Source organism: Pygocentrus nattereri, chromosome 12 (assembly GCF_015220715.1).
Source record: "Pygocentrus nattereri isolate fPygNat1 chromosome 12, fPygNat1.pri, whole genome shotgun sequence".
Classification (NCBI taxonomy): Eukaryota; Metazoa; Chordata; class Actinopteri; order Characiformes; family Serrasalmidae; genus Pygocentrus; species Pygocentrus nattereri.
Window position 1 is genome coordinate 19,585,737 of NC_051222.1, and position 16,302 is coordinate 19,602,038.

Below are 16,302 nucleotides of genomic sequence, written 5' to 3' on the forward strand. Positions count from 1 at the left end.
ACAAAGTGGATTTACTATTTATTTGTTTATTTGTTTGTTTGTTTGTTTGTTTCTAATATATACAGATTTCTGTATAAAAGAAATGTTGTTCTTCTAGTGTGCTTGATTTATTTATAAATTAATTATTTGTTTGATTGGTAGTGCTGGTTCACACGCCAGAGTGTTGTTACACTCAATGACAGAAGAGAGCAGTATTTGACTTCATTGTGCCACAGATGTTGAGTTCTCTAGAAATCACACGAAGCATTTGAAAGCAAAACTGCTTTCACCTAAAGTTCATTACAAAATCAAACAAAGCAAAGGAAAAAAAAAATCATTGAAGCCTAAATAACTGCTAGAAATATTAATCAATCATTCATATTATTCATATCATTCATATCAATCATATTATTCATCGATCCATCAATCTGATGTGTCTTCACATATGTATTACTTGTTATTGTTTACTTGCTAATGTTATTACCATTTGCTGCTTTAAAAAAACAAACTTGGGCTAATACAAATCAGCCATCTTGGTTTCAAGGCTTCAGATGAATTTAAATCAGTCATAAGAAGTCATGATTGTTGCACCAGTGTGTGTGTGTGTGTGTGTGTATATATATGTATATATATATATATATATATATATATATATATATATATATATATATATGTGTGTGTGTGTGTGTGTGTGTGTGTGTGTGTGTGTGTGTGTGTGTGTGTGTGTGTGTGTGTGTGTGTGTGTATGTATGTATATATATATATATATATATATATATATATATATATATATATATATATATATATATATATATATATATATTTTGGTGAAACTAATTTTGACTCTCGTTTTGGATTCTCCACAGACTCACACCAAAGATTGGCTTCCCATGGAGCGAGATCCGAAATATTTCGTTCAATGACAAGAAATTCGTCATCAAACCCATTGATAAGAAAGCACCAGTAAGTGTTCTATAGAATGTAATAGTTTTTATAACTGTACCAGCAAAATGTGATCACAGGGATTTTTGTTCGCTTAATAGAGTGACATTCTAATGATGGCAATGGATCAATACATTAACAAATGATAAATTAGGACTGTGTCCTACATATGCAGAGACAGAGATTCACCACTAACATTATATACATTTTCAAGAGCATAAAACCAGTTTGATAGCAGAATATATACAGTCTGTATACAGTTATTCTTGTATGCTAATCCTGTTCAGCTTCACTTCTCATCAGTAGGACACCAGGGAGCTGTCAAAAGAAATCATAAAAATGTTGATGTGTCCAGAAGAATGAACAGGGCTATGATTGTAAAATGACTGGAGAATGTGTATATAAATTAGAATGGATACAGAAGTTATCATTTAATTCACTTTTTGTTTGTAGAATTTTTTGACTAAACCATTTAAAAGTCCCTTTGAATAATTTCTAATATTAAATCCATCTTTTTTGTTACTGTTGAACATAACACATTTTTAATATGGCAAGAGATTCCAAACCTTTAATCACCAATATATAATTCCCATGTCCTCTGTTACAGCAAACATCAAATATTTTGAGATTATTGTTGTGCGAACTGCAGTACCAGCAATATGGTGGCAGTTTGGTTCAGTTGGTTACCTTTGTAAAATTGCAGGATTTTGTGTTCTACGCACCACGGTTGCGGATCAACAAACGAATCCTGGCTCTGTGCATGGGCAACCATGAGCTGTATATGAGGAGGAGAAAGCCGGACACCATCGAGGTGCAGCAGATGAAGGCGCAGGCCAGAGAGGAGAAGCACCAGAAACAGATGGAGAGGTATGTACAGCCCTACATCACCTGGAATCAAAACCAAGCAGGAATCAAATTCTGTTCTTTTGTACATTTTTAACTAAAGTTAACAAAAAATATCCCTGATACTTTCTAAATACCACCACTTTAACCTCTTGTGCTCTACACAAAGCCAAGCATGAGCTTGTTCTTTTTACTAATGTGTGGTTAAGGGTAACATGGTCGACTGGTTATGTGTAGTTATGCTCCTATTAAGAGTGTCAAACAGTTAACATCATTTCTTGATTAATCACTTTATTTTGTTTATTTAATCGTGACTAAACAAAATTTTGTGTAGTTAATCACAATAGTCATATTTGCTCAGATTTGGCCCTGAAGACACGCCCCCTTTTTAAAAACTGTGCACTTTGTTAGCTATACGAGTGCACTAAATAAGCTTTGTCAGAATGTATTTAGTACTTACTTACTCAGTAATTCAGTAACATTTTCATTATCTGGCTTCACATGAACCTCAACATGAAAATCACATAAAAGCAGTTCTAATTTTCATTACCGTTGTTCAATGAGGGCTACAGTGGCTGAATATACCAAGTCCTCTGTGCTTCTAGCCCCCTCGTTCCAATACTGCTACTTTAAGCCTTGTTTTGAGGGGAACTATAGCTTGCATTCGTTAGTTTACTGCTGGTTATATTATCTATAGTTTGCCTGTGAACACTTGTCTGCAGAAGGTGTCCTCAAGTGCTAACATTACTAATGTTACTGATATGGCTGGGATCAGTGCTGTCTTGCTTGTAAATGATCCAACTCGGTGTGTTGCAGTGATAAATTTTCCAGTAGCTGGTTAACTTTTATCAGTAGAGCCATCAATGGACCTTGGCATTGAAAAGCTGTATTTGAGAGTCATGGCAACATACTAGATGTTTAATTGATCAATGACTATATTTAAAATATTGAGCAGATACTTCCAAGCATAACCCTGATATTGTGTAGCAGCGTTGTTGCATGTTTTTTTGCTGAACCTTAGAGGGCAGTATTTGTCCTCTTCATTGTGCTTAAATGGTTCCCCTAAACTGTGGAAATTCTCTGGAAATTCGGAGGTGTGTGTGTGTGTGAGTGTGTGTGAGTGTGTGTGAGTGTGTGTGTGTGTGTGAGTGTGTGTGAGTGTGTGTGAGTGTGTGTGAGTGTGTGTGAGTGTGTGTGAGTGTGTGTGAGTGTGTGTGAGTGAGTGTGTGTGTGAGTGTGTGTGTGTATTTCCTCTTTTTTAACACATTACATAAACCACGTCACTTTTTTTTCTTCTTTCTTTAAGGGCTCAACTCGAAAATGAGAAGAAGAAGCGAGAGCATGCAGAAAAAGAGAAGGAAAGAATAGAACGTGAGAAGGATGAGCTGATTGAGCGCCTGAGACAGATTGAAGAGCAAACAATAAAGGCACAGAAAGGTATAAAAGCCTTATGAGTGAACCTGTGTTTTCATCCTTACGTCTTTTTATTTTTTTTTGTCCATTCTTATTCATTTGATGTTTGCATTTCTGAATGAAGGTCACGGTGCAGTATTAAATCAGTGTTTACAATCGCAATTCACACATCATCTAATGCTTAAAGGCTAGAGTGATTCATTTATGTACTGTTGGAGTTCATTGTATGGATGCAGGGATATATACAATAGAACATTGTAAAACACTGCATGAAATACTCATACTCATTAGCCATTTTATCAGAAACATCTACCATGTAGATTTAAGTTTGCAGTCACTGAAACTCCTCTGTTGCTGCATAATTTATCAGCCACACTTTACCCCTTTTCTAAGTGGAAAGGGACCACTATAGGACCACCACAGTCCAGAAATTAGTTGAGTGATGAACCATTCTTAGCCCAGCAGTACTGCAGTATGTGTGGTATTGAAAGCGGTACAACAGTGTTTCAAGAGTTTTTAACCCTAGAGAACCAAAGCCTAAAACTGGATATAGCTTCACATTTTTGACTGTAACTAGTGATGTAGTACACCATTATCACATATATTTCAAATTTAACACTGCCTTTCAGTAATCGTAATCTGTTACTCACAAACGTTTTCAGTGTTTGACTAAAATAATATGAAGGTACATTTAAAAAAAAAAAAAAAATATATATATATATATATATATATATATATATAAACAAACAAACACAGAGCAAAACAATTTGAATGATTAAACAAATCAGCTTTAATAACTTATTTAAGAAAAAAAGCACTGGAAGTCTTTACTGTGGCATTTCTAGTTTATGCTGTGTTACTATTTTACTGTGGTATGTTTAATCTTTTGATGGCAGAGACAACAACAATCTTTTTTTATAATATATATAATGGCTACTGGATATCGATCAATATTCATTGACCTAAAGGGCAGGCAGTGTAGATGACTTGATGAATGTAGCATAGACCTGTCCAGTGATTTCACAAGGACCTCACATATTGATCAAAAGCTCAGTTTCTCTAGTTACAAAGGAATTTGTTTTGTTTATTGATATTTCACAGCTGTAAAGTTACTTTAAGATTAAAGCCATCATTAGACGCATCTTGTAGATATAAAGTTATAGACAGTAACTCATCTGCTGCAGCACTTTTTTTTTTTTTTTTTTTTTAAAGTCATCCTCTAGATGTTAATCAGTGGTTAGTTTCTGACTTTAGGAGCTGTTGGCTGGGTGGTTTTGGTTGAAGGACCACTCAGCACGGCAGTGGCATTATACATGATACATTTACCAACGCCACATGTTAATGTTGCGTGGCGTTTTTTGATAAAATGACAAGTGAGTATGAGAGCTTCATTTTTGTCTTTTTGTACACCCCCTGTACACTCCATCTCTAACACACATACTTTTGAGGGGCATATACACTTTTGAGTTGACTAAACTGAAATTTCTCACTTCTCATAGGGCTGGCTTCTGAGGAAGGTAAACTCAGACTTAGAAACACCTGTTTAAAGCCCTCCCTTCCCCTTTTCTAAGTTTATTTATTTATTTTTCTATAAAAACCAGGGGCATTTCCCATATTCATGTTGTATAATGGTCCCCTCTGTATGCAGTCCCATGTACTCCAGTAGCATGCTGTGAATCCATATCTGTTCTCCTTTGTAAATTTTTGCTGTGGTTGATCCATAAATCAACGTGACCAGTGGAGGGCATTTTGAGCTGATGTCTCGTTGCCAGTCAGTGTTGTTTGGCATGGTTAGCTCTCCTCAAGTGTACAAGTACCTATGCCATTGGTCTTGCACTATATCCGGTTGTGCGTTCTGATTATGATAGTGGCCCAACTGGTTGAAATTGGATGACCGGAATGAAAGAAACTGCACTATATTTATTGGGTTTGATGAGTTTAGGCTGAGTGCTTTCGAATGTGTGTCTCTCACTCTGTGTTTGTATGTGTGTGTGTGTGTGTGTGTCTGTGTGTGTGCGTGTGCGCACGCAGAGCTGGAGGAGCAGACGCGCCGGGCTCTGGAGTTGGATCAAGAGAGGAAGAGGGCAAAGGAGGAGGCAGAACGGCTGGAAAAAGAGAAGCAGACTGCCGAAGAGGCCAAAGCCACACTGGCCAAACAGGCAGCTGACCAGATGAAGAACCAAGAGCAACTCGTATGTACACCATGCATGTGCATGCTTGCCAATACTTCTGACTAGGTGTGCCGATATGTCAAAATATCATATCGCATTATGTAAAGACGTTTGCACAATACACCACATGTAGTGTGATTTATTCAGTTTTTGCCACAGACTCAATGGACTTGGCGCCATGTTTAAAAACCCTGTGTGTAATGATCATTTACTGTTTCACATACTGTACACAGCACTATTTATGCTTTCTTCATAAGGAAGCTCACAGTTGTTCAGTGTTTTGTAGCTTACAAACTATTATAAAAGATTACTTTTGTTATCAGTTTCACCTCCATTTTTTTAAATTAAAGTCCACCAATTTTCTAATTTCTAATTTTCAAAGTTTCTGTGCAGTTTAGTTGTTGACACGTAGTCATTCAGAATGGGTTGGCTTGAAACAGTCTATTGTAGAGAAACTATTCAAATCCGATTTCTTTATAATGATGTTTGGAACCAGCAGTTGCAATATGACACACACAATACAGTATACTATAGCCATTATTTTATTTAATTTACTGTCTAAAGCAACCATTGAAACCCCATGATCTGAGTTTTTTTTTATGTAATTTTGATAGTAAGCATGTGCCACTGTTGAATTTTAAGAAATATGTCAGATCCTTATCTTTTATTAAAACAATGTCTCAGATGTCAGGCAGTGTCTTCATAACTATTTAGTGCAAAACTTTTTGTGAGCAAGGTTTTTAGAGATATTAAACTTTGCAGTGGTTTCTGTCACCACCACTGTGAATAATTCTAACTCAAGTTTCTCTAGAATTGAGAAAGTACTCTGAATAACGATGTTTACATCTTAACCATTTAATTATGTAGAAATGTTGAAAACTCAAATTCCTTTTTGATGAACAGAACATCAGCTAGACTTTGCTGTGTAAACCAAAAGTAAGAGTGGGTGTGGCAGCTCACGGAGTTCTACTTTGTTGTCCTGCAGGCCGCCGAACTGGCAGAGTTCACAGCCAAAATCGCCCTGCTGGAGGAAGCCAAGAGGAAAAAGGAAGACGAGGCCACAGAATGGCAGCACAAAGTAATATGCCTCTTCACAATCCAAACATGCGCTCAGTCTAACACAGTTGTAAATCTATCTTACAGAATTAGTCTAAGACACTCGGGAGAAGCCTAGTTCTTTTCTCAAGTCGTAGATACTTTAGGCCTCTGTCTGTCTTATTTGAGTTAAACTGACAGTCATCTGCCAGTGCTAGGAATTCTAAGATATTTCCATCCACTGCAATCTTGCTTTGTGTTCTTAGCTTTAACTTTGATGCATTTGTTCATGTGTAGTACAAGCAGCTCATGAAAGGCTGGTGGAGTGTATCTACTTAAGCTGTCACTTCGTATCAGACTGTGTCCACTCAGCACACCCACTAGAGCAAATCAGGTCAAGTGGTGCCTTGTGGTGTGTATTAAACATGTCTGTTGGCCCTACATCCTAAAGGATGTGAACAGAGCTATTTAATGCTTAATGGATGTTCTCCTGGGACTTTCATGTGAAATACAAATCAGCATTAAACACAGCTGAAATGACACTGAGCGGTGTCTCAAGTGTCATCCTACCAGTCTGTGAGCAGAGAGCAGTGACCTAGCCTGTACTGAGTCATAATGATTGAGTAATCACAAGCTTATGCACCTCCATCTCCTTATTGAGATTAAGCCTTGATTATATAGATTATATACATCCCTTCTCTTGCCAGTGGTAAGTGCGCAAACCCAGCTCAGGAATTGAAGCTCTCACTCTCCAACCCCTATAAGTTCAAGCTCTGCAAAGTCTCATGTGTACTGTAACGGCTAGTTTGATTACTAGTAAAGAACTAGACTAGTTTTTTCTTTGAACCTTCTATCTAAGCACTTGAATATGGCATATAAGCAAACAGGGTCTGATCCGATACTTGCATCTTCAAAAACAGTACAGCCGTACAATTCAGTTAAGAAATGTTAGTAGATAAGAGACTGCAAATTAATGCTATTCTGGACTTATTTATATTTATATAAACCTTTTCATAATTGACCATTTTATGTACTGTTTAATATTGATTTATAATCTAATCTGAAAGAGTAATGATGATGATTGGCAATGAGTCTCATTAAAATGCTGCAGTAAAATCGCGTTTTATACGTTTTTTTGTGTGTGTGTGTATATATATATATATATATATATATATATATATATATATATATATATATATATATATATATATATATATATATATATATATGTATATGTTCAGAGTTGTACTTATTTCACTAAACCCACACATTTCTGTGACGCTTTCGTTTTTATGTGGCAGGGGTGTATTTTAGACAGGCTTCTGGTGAATTGCTGCTTCCTTCAATGACACATTTAGCTGTGTATCAGTGGTTTGAGTAATATGCAAAATCAAGAAACAGAGGGCCAGTTTTCTTAAGCCCTGATTAAGCCCCACTCTGAATTATCTGTGACTTTTTTTAAAACATTTTTTACATTGCTGTTTAGTCTAAGATTGAGCTTAACCCTTAATGCACAACCTGAAACCTGAGCCATTAAAATACAACTACATTTCTACTAATTTCAACTAATTACAGAAAATACATTTCTACTAATTACAGAAAATAATTTATTCAGGATGCTATGTTTCTGTCTAAGTACAACAAAAAAGTTTTGATGATGGAATCAGCACTATCAAAAGAGAATGAGACATAAACAAAACCTTTGATTTTCTAATTTGCTGTCTGCTGTATGTAGCTTAGTAAGATCAAATTTAAGGTGATGCAGTCAGCCTTATTATTTATTCAAACTCATTCAGTCGAGTGAAAGCATCCGACACCTCATCAAGAAACAGACTGAAATTCATTTTGTTAACCAGATGTGCCTGGCACTGATGATAGTGGTTCAGGTGGACTGTAAGGGTGCCTACACTAGACAGCGCAAAGAGTGGTAGATGCAGACGCATGCAGCACATGTCCATCTAGAATGAGCGTACATGGCAGGAGCAGGGCAGAGTTTGTACAGTTCGAAATCTATTAGGAAACAAAAACATTTGGACAAGGAACAACAAAATATGGGCCATCGAAAGACAATTTTGGCGATGGCCATGTACAGAGCCAAGCAGACAACAGCCATGTAGGCAAAGAAGTCATATAGAACAGTTAGAGTGCATAGCGTCGCTAGTCTCTTCCATCTTCTGCCTGCATGTTTCTATTGGTTGACGTGCCCCCACGTGAGAATGCTTTGCAGCAAGTTTTTTTCACTGCATAGACACCTTTGTAATCTGACTGAGCTGACTCAGCGTCCTAACTGATATACATTGGAGGGCTGTGTTTCTGACCCTGTGTCAGCCTCTAGTGTGTAGGTGCCCTAAATGTCATGGTGTCCTCATGAGGCTGGATGAAAGCACATGCATTAGTTTGTACTGTCCTATTCCATGTAATGTGAACTGGTCATACACTCTTCATGCAACTCTCTATCATGTTGATTAAGTGGGTGGATTTGTTACTGCATTATTTATTACTGTGTTCGTGAACCTCCTTGCCGTCCTGTTCCCTCAGGCTCTTTCAGCCCAGGACGACCTGGAGAAGACCAAAGAGGAGTTAAAGAATGTGATGACTGCAGCAGTGCCAGCGGGCGGCTCTGCAGAGAACGAGCATGATGAGCATGACGAGAGCAGTGCCGAGGCCAGTGCCGAGCTGTCCAACGATGGGGTAGCACACCAGCGCAGCGAGGAGGACCGCCTCACTGAGGCCCAGAAGAACGAACGTGTGAAGAAACAGCTCCAGGTGAGCTTGCGCTTGTGTGTTAAATTCACTTGTATTTATTCCGATTACAAGCTTCATAATATATTCCAGATCCCTAAATAGGTTTGAGGACCACTGGCCTACAGAAAAAACTCAATATTATTTTCAGTTCCTGTGTTTTGCAAACTTGAGGACAGGGTTTAAGAACCACTGTTATAGCTTTCCAGGCATTGAGTGTCATTGAGTTTTTAAACCTTAAATTTAGTGAAGATGGTTGGGGGATGTGCTTTAGGATTGTAACAGAAAGTAGTTCCATCAAGTAACCCATCATCTGTCTTTAATCTAACTTTAATCCATATTGCCCAATATTGGTGCATCCTTATTTACAAGGCCTCTTTTCCACGGAAGGGCAGAAAAGTTCTGAGCATGGAGATTAACCATTCCAATGGTATTTCTACACAAACATGTTTTTTAAGGAAACTTACAAACTGAGTATTTTCATTGGCATAGCTATCTAATAATGTTCAGGGCTGCAGATCTGTTTGAGATCAGCTTGATGTAGCTATTCACTGATTGGTTCTATGTTCATGTCACTTTTGTGCCACCTTGTTTTGCATTTTTTCAAAACCAAAAACATTTTAACTTTTACATGTCATATTGTACTTTTCACTGTATGTTAAACTGTCAGTCACAACAGTTTTGGAGAGGTGAGCTGGTTAACACTGGCTAACCTAGATTACTCTGCTCACCACAGAACTAGTTCAGTTCTGACTACCCGAAACTTTCTAAGATAGTTTTAGATGATTGACTCAAATCTTAGGGCGCAAAGTAGGCAGAGTGCGACCCTGGGAGCAGAGCAGTAAGATGAGTGGGAACCATACTTTGATGCCTGTATTAAATTTAGTAAAAATTCTACTAACTTCCTAATTTCTTAGTTGGACGTATTATAATGAAACCTTGTTTCTTAGTTTCATTCTGATCCATCCGTGGTGAGCTGTTATGAGGAAATGCCTGGTCTTTGGAGTAGGCACTCATGTTTTTGAGGCTGCCCAAGTTTCAGCATACACTACATGTGAACCTGATGGGGCCCTGATGGAGCGAAAAATTATATGATAACCATATATGATCTAATGTTATATGGTAGCAAAATTTAAACCGACTTCAATAATGTCACTTGAACAGGCTGATATGACTGACAGTTTGAGTGTGGCAAAAGCACCTAGCGCTACATGAATGAGTTATAACTCAGTGTATGCAGCAAGGGCCACAGTGGCTTGTGTAAAATCAAAGCTTATGCAAAATTAATACAAAACTTATGCATATGTCCATATGCTGATGTTGGCACTCTGAAGTGATTATTGTGTGTAATTGTAAGAAAGTTGTTACATTAGGCTACTCACCTCAACTCCAAACGCAAATGGCTCCTGTCTGAATTGAGCATCTGTAGCATCAGCATATTTATGTGATGGTTGGGCAAAGCTTATTAGTATCCTTGTGCGTTATCGACAGGATACCTGCTGATGTCAGTAAATGTGGAAACTTGGAGGACCTCTTAGAGACTGCCGCCGTAGTCTCTAAAGTGAGATGTATTTTTTAAAGATAAGGAGACCCCCTTCTGATGTACCTTGAAGTTGAAAGTAAATTTTAAAGGACTACAAGTGCTGGAGGATAATTACTTGAGGTTGGGTTATAGAAATGTTGAACTGCTTCTAGAGAAGTGGCTAGCAGTCAGGATTTATTGAGCACTATATGGTTGTGTGATGTATGCTGTGTATTGTAGTGAAAGAACACAGGCAAAAATGATACAAAATCATACACTGTGTTGAATTTCAGGCTTTATGTCCCTTTAATATTAGCTGATTTCAACAGCTACGTCATATCACTGAAGTCTTAGCACTAAACATTTCTTTTTCCCTGTGCTCCAGGCCCTGAGCTCAGAGTTGGCCCAAGCCCGGGACGACACCAAGAAGACCCAGAATGACGTTCTGCATGCCGAGAACGTCAAAGCTGGCAGGGACAAATACAAGACCCTCCGGCAGATCCGCCAGGGTAACACCAAGCAGAGAATCGATGAGTTTGAATCCATGTGAGGACTGACCCTGCCATCCCTGGCCCCCCTTTGTCGCCCCACTCTTCAAGCCGCAGCCCTGATGCCTTGGCGGCTTACAAGCACAGAGTTTTTTGTTTTTTCTTTTTGTTTTACCTTCCCATCCCTTATCCCTTAACCCTTGACTCCTCACCCCAAAACCCCCACTTTTCAGAGAGGCTAGAGGGACATGGTTGCCACCCCCCTCCCATAATGCTTTGCCAAAGCTCTCGCCGTCTCCAGCCAGCCATTCAGGCTGCTTCTTGTGAAGCTCCTCCTACACACATACCTGAATCGTCCAATTAGGAGCAAGCTATGTATCATATCTTTATGAACTTATGAATTTTTTTCTTTAAACCTATAAAAGAGATACTAAAATGGAAATGTCATTTTAGAAAAAAAAATTAAGCAGAGTGCTTTTATCAAAATGGCCATCAGTTCTTTTTGGTTTTTTTTGTCCCCCGCCCCCCTCTCCATCATGTTAGAAGGCTTTATTCACTATGCTTTATTCACACAACTTACACAGAGCTTAGTGTGTTTCTTTTAAGCTTTTTCTGTCTTTTGTTTATCTTTCTTCACCCATTTTATTGACACCCTGCTTTTAGTATCTGTTAAAGCGGTGGCTTAGCAAATCCAGGTTTGGAGGGCGGGTCTTGCACGAGCATTTCACAATCCCCAAAGCCCCAAGCAACTGAGCACAAACGTGGAAATCAAGACGACCATTAGAAACCGCCGAAGGTGTGTCTTTGGTTGAATGAATGTGAACGATAACCAAAACTAAGGATCACCAAAGGGAAGCTATTATCCACATTACGTGCGGCTGATTCAAACTAATCTGTAAAAATACTGTCGAGTCAAACTTGGAGAAAGGTTACAGTGAAATTTGCTAGCAGACGTTCAAAAATACACTGATGTCGAAGTTGAGTGTTGCTACATAGAGAGCTGATATAAGCTTTGAATCTAAGCCGAGTTCATGTCTTGGAGGTCCTGCGTTATGTGATGCGTGCAGAGTTGGGACAGGCTGTCTGGTTGGAGTATGTTAGGAGGTTGTACATCCTCAGTGTTTCATGTCCAGTCTCCATATCGATGGTTTTCCCTGCCTACCGGCTCACAAAGGCCTAGGGATTAGCAGACAGGCAGACAGACAAAACTGCCTGACCGAATGAATGTAATGGCAGGAGTGAGTTAGTGATTAATGTATGCATGTAATACAATGTGCAGCTCTGTCTGTCTGCCTCTGTTTAAATATGTATGTACTGGTATATGCAGATGCTTCAGATAGCCACCTATGGCCTTTCTGACTGGGGAGCATATGAAAACATCAGTCCTGGCTTCAGGATGGCTCTCTACCTCATTACTGTAACCATGGCGACTGCTACATCAAACACTAGGTGTTGGGTGTTTCCCATCTCCATAGGGTTCAGTTAGATGGGACCGAGGGGCAGGTGGCAACTTTTGTTGGATAGCAACCTTCAATTAGGCAGCCTGGCTTCTTCAGTGGACTTCCGAAGTTGTGCGGCGTTCTGCACTTGGCATCAGGCCCATGTTAGGAACTGCGGGTCTAAGCAGTCAAGCCCTGTTCCAAAGTACAATAAGTTTAGCCACACTAATATTTTCTACTGCATCTTCTGGATTGCGAGGTCTTTGAGATTAAATATGACTAATGCTACATGTAAGCTAACACTGCTGAGCAGTATATTGATATCATAAGACTAGCAGCCTTACCAAAACACCCCATATAAACCAGCAAGCTTAGTCAGAAGTTTGAGTAGCTGGTGTTAGTATTTTAAAAAGTTTGAATTTACTAGTAGAATTATTTTCATGAGATGTGATTTCAGCTTGTTTGTAGCATGTATATAACATTATTTGTATCTGCTTGAACTGCTGAACAACCTCCTAATTCAGAGGATTCAGTGACACTTGGGGAAATTGGTTTTAGAAAATGTTTGGTTTCCACAAGCTGCTGCAGCAGAGACAGTTTTCGAAAATGCATTTCATTCATTCTTCTCGTAGACAAAACCAGAGCTCCTAAAATGGGCATGCTGTCGACTACAGAATGACACTGCTTGGAAGGTTTATTGATTTTGAGTCTAGAGCAGGGGTCTTCATCTCCTGTTCTGGAAGTGGGTCTCCAGTCCTGTGTGGTCATGTTTTCTTCTCTTTGTAGTTCAGAGATACCTAATTCACCTCATCTATTATTGGCAAGGTTTAGTAGGTGTATTTTTTCAAGGAAATTGAGACCCCTGTTCTAGATAGAGTCCAGAGTCCTGGCTTGTGTGCATTTGTGCGGCAATTAGATTAAGCAGTATGAATTGACAGCTCAGTATTATTGTTTCTAGGTCCAGTCATTGAGTAGTTGCTGCTGCTGCTGCTGCTTCTTTACCCCACTGAAAGCTGATACTATAGATCTACTTACATACGATACCAAAGCTGTCCTGTCATGTGTTAGTTATTATAAACATCGTGCTGGGTTTCTTCATACAGTGAAAAGGGGAATCACACTGAGGAAACTGTTCCCTCCTACCTTCACTGTTAGAGGGCATGAAGCACGTGTAGAGCATTTCTAAAATGGCACATTGTCAGGTGTAGCAAACTCCCGTCTCTAATCTAAAAGGATGTTAAGCTGTTTGTCTTTCCATGTTTTTTTTTTCCTGTTCTTTTACGTATGAAGAGTAATTTCTGTACTTATCGTTACAGTCAGGTTTCGGCACTGCAGGAAAAGAACTTGTACTTTTGCTGAACACTCATTCGTAGAAGCTGAAGCTTTGAAATGGGAAGCTTTTGTCACATGGTTTGTAATCCACCCTCAAGGTCTGCTGTTTTTGTCTTCATCCTTCTTTTCATTAGTCCCGTGGAGATGGGTATAAAAGCAATGAACAAAAAATAGTGATGACAGTCAGGGAAATAAACGTAAACGGCTGTCGATCTCTTTTGCTGGCTATTGCAACACGTTTTGATAACCATGCATTCATAAAGGTACTTTACTTTCTTAAGTCTGTTTTCCATTCATGAAGTTCTTCAACATATCTGGTGCAAATATTCCCATAGTGTGCAAAAAAGAAAACAGGCCAATTAAATTGATTCTTTAACCTTCCCCCACCTTCATCCCTTCAAAATGACTTGATCAGTAATGTATTGCAGCAGCGTTTTGGGTAAAACCTGGATTTTTATTTTGTATTTTTCAGTGTGACTGTTGGTTTCTTTTTTTTGTTGCTTATTTTTTTGCTAGCAAAGTTGTTGGAAGTTTAGATCTGACCTTTAAAAGCCAGAGTGTCCAAAGGTCAGGAGCACTTGTGTTGAGTGGTTAGGACACTAAGGAGCTTAACACATGCCCCAATGTTCAGTTTCTTTTCTAGGCAGGTGTCCAGAAAGATGGGATGTAAATGCCATAGCAAGAGAAATACTGTGCTTCCAAAATGTGTTGGTCTTTTTTTATTTTCATTTTTTGGGGGTGGGGGATTTATGAATTTGAACCACCAGCGTTAGTATGCTAGTCTTCACTAAAGGGAAGAGGATTGCTACCTTAAGACAACAATTGGTATAAAAGGTTGTCGCTTGAGTTATTGTGTTTTTTTTTTTTTTTTTAAGTAGCCAAGTACATTTTGTTGTATGTATTCATGGGTTAATATTGGCCTGCTAGCATTTGAGTGATGGGAAAAATGTCCAGAGCAAAACTGCTGCTGCTTCTGGAACCAGCTGTCATGTTTGCCGTTTTGTTTTTGTTTTTTTTTTCTTCCCCAATATGTTTATTTAGCTTTCTGTTACATAGAAATAACACCAGTGGAGATTTATCCATGACTACATATGTTGGTTCAAAAATAAAGATGAAATATGTACATCATCTAGTGCCTTGTTGCTTTTAATAAATAGCGCTCAATGTAAAATACATTAATTGTTTGTTATAATTAATAATAATCGACATAAACCAGTATTTAGCCAAGAAATGTAGCTAGTCCCTTTTAGAGTACGGTGGCTACCGTTGCTAAGCAACCAGTAGCCACATTTACATACAGTCTAGTAATCCGTTGATAATCGGACTAATGGCTCAGTCGGAATAGCGTTACATGTCATCTAACCAACACGGCGGAGCAGAAGGTTATGCTTTAAAAGACGGCGGTGGGAAGGTTGTCCAGCGTATGTATCCCAAAACATGGCATCTTTCTCTCGCAGCTTCCTTAATAAGTACATGTGAAGGACGTTTTTCGGCCATAATTTTAAAGCAATTTAAAAAATTGCTACCTGAAAACTGGTCTCACCAGAGCCGGTTTATGAGGAGCCTGGGCGATTCCTACTCCCTCCGCTATATCAAAACCAGGACTGCTGATCAGCAGAGGGCGCCCGCGAGGGAGTCCTCAATGAAGGGGAATGAACGGAGCTCAACGGCTACAAGTGAAAAGTTAAAATAGACTTTTATGTCTATTATATGCCGTTTTCAGTGAATCGTATCGTGAGTACGGTCATGCAAGACTGTGATATTATTGTTGGACTTGTTTAGCCCGTTACCCAGCCGACCAGCCTAGTTCTGGTTAAGAAAATAAGTTTAAGCAAAAACGGATTTTTACTTAATCAGTAAGTTGCACTCGGTGCTTCGTGCTAGAATCAGGAGAGATAAACACCTATACAGAGCCGGTTTATGAGGAGCCTGGACTCTCCCTGCACGTCCGGTCCAGTCAGAGTGGGACCAGAGAACTTGTAGAGAGAATTCCCACTCTGCAACGTCTTCCGGTTTTCCCAAACGCTACACAGCGCTCCCCAGCGAGTTCAAAATGAATGGGTTTGATATGGATCACTTGAGCAAAATCGTAGTTTATAAATGCTTAAATATTTTAATGTTAAAGAATAATCATTTCCTGAACGTTGAATATCATAAAATATTTTAACTCCGCTGTTTATTTTAAACTCGAGCTATAGGAGTTTAAAACGCCGTCTCATGGAGGACAATGACGTCATTGAGCGCGAACAGCCAATGAGCTGCTCCGCTGGGCCATCAATCATCGCGCGCTAGCAGTAAAGCCCGCCCCCTGCTGCCCAAAACCAGTTTATTGTAGAAAAAAGGAAACATAACGGGTAAGATTTCTTTATTTTTAGCAAAATACATCATTCTGCTTT

The 16,302-nt window shown here is 38.8% G+C and overlaps 1 protein-coding gene across 1 annotated transcript in view; it reads left to right on the plus strand.

Annotated features, from left to right (window-relative positions):
* Window positions 1-15,034, plus strand: part of LOC108434698 (radixin) — a 69,178-nt gene extending 54,144 nt beyond the window's left edge. Inside the window, exons 9-15 of the mRNA XM_017710028.2 lie at window positions 846-942; window positions 1,625-1,788; window positions 3,071-3,201; window positions 5,209-5,369; window positions 6,334-6,426; window positions 8,922-9,149; window positions 11,033-15,034. Of these exons, the coding sequence (XP_017565517.1) occupies window positions 846-942; window positions 1,625-1,788; window positions 3,071-3,201; window positions 5,209-5,369; window positions 6,334-6,426; window positions 8,922-9,149; window positions 11,033-11,197 (1,039 nt within the window). The 3' untranslated portion in view covers window positions 11,198-15,034. The remainder of the gene's footprint in view (window positions 1-845; window positions 943-1,624; window positions 1,789-3,070; window positions 3,202-5,208; window positions 5,370-6,333; window positions 6,427-8,921; window positions 9,150-11,032) is intronic.
* Window positions 15,035-16,302: the final 1,268 nt, after the last annotated feature.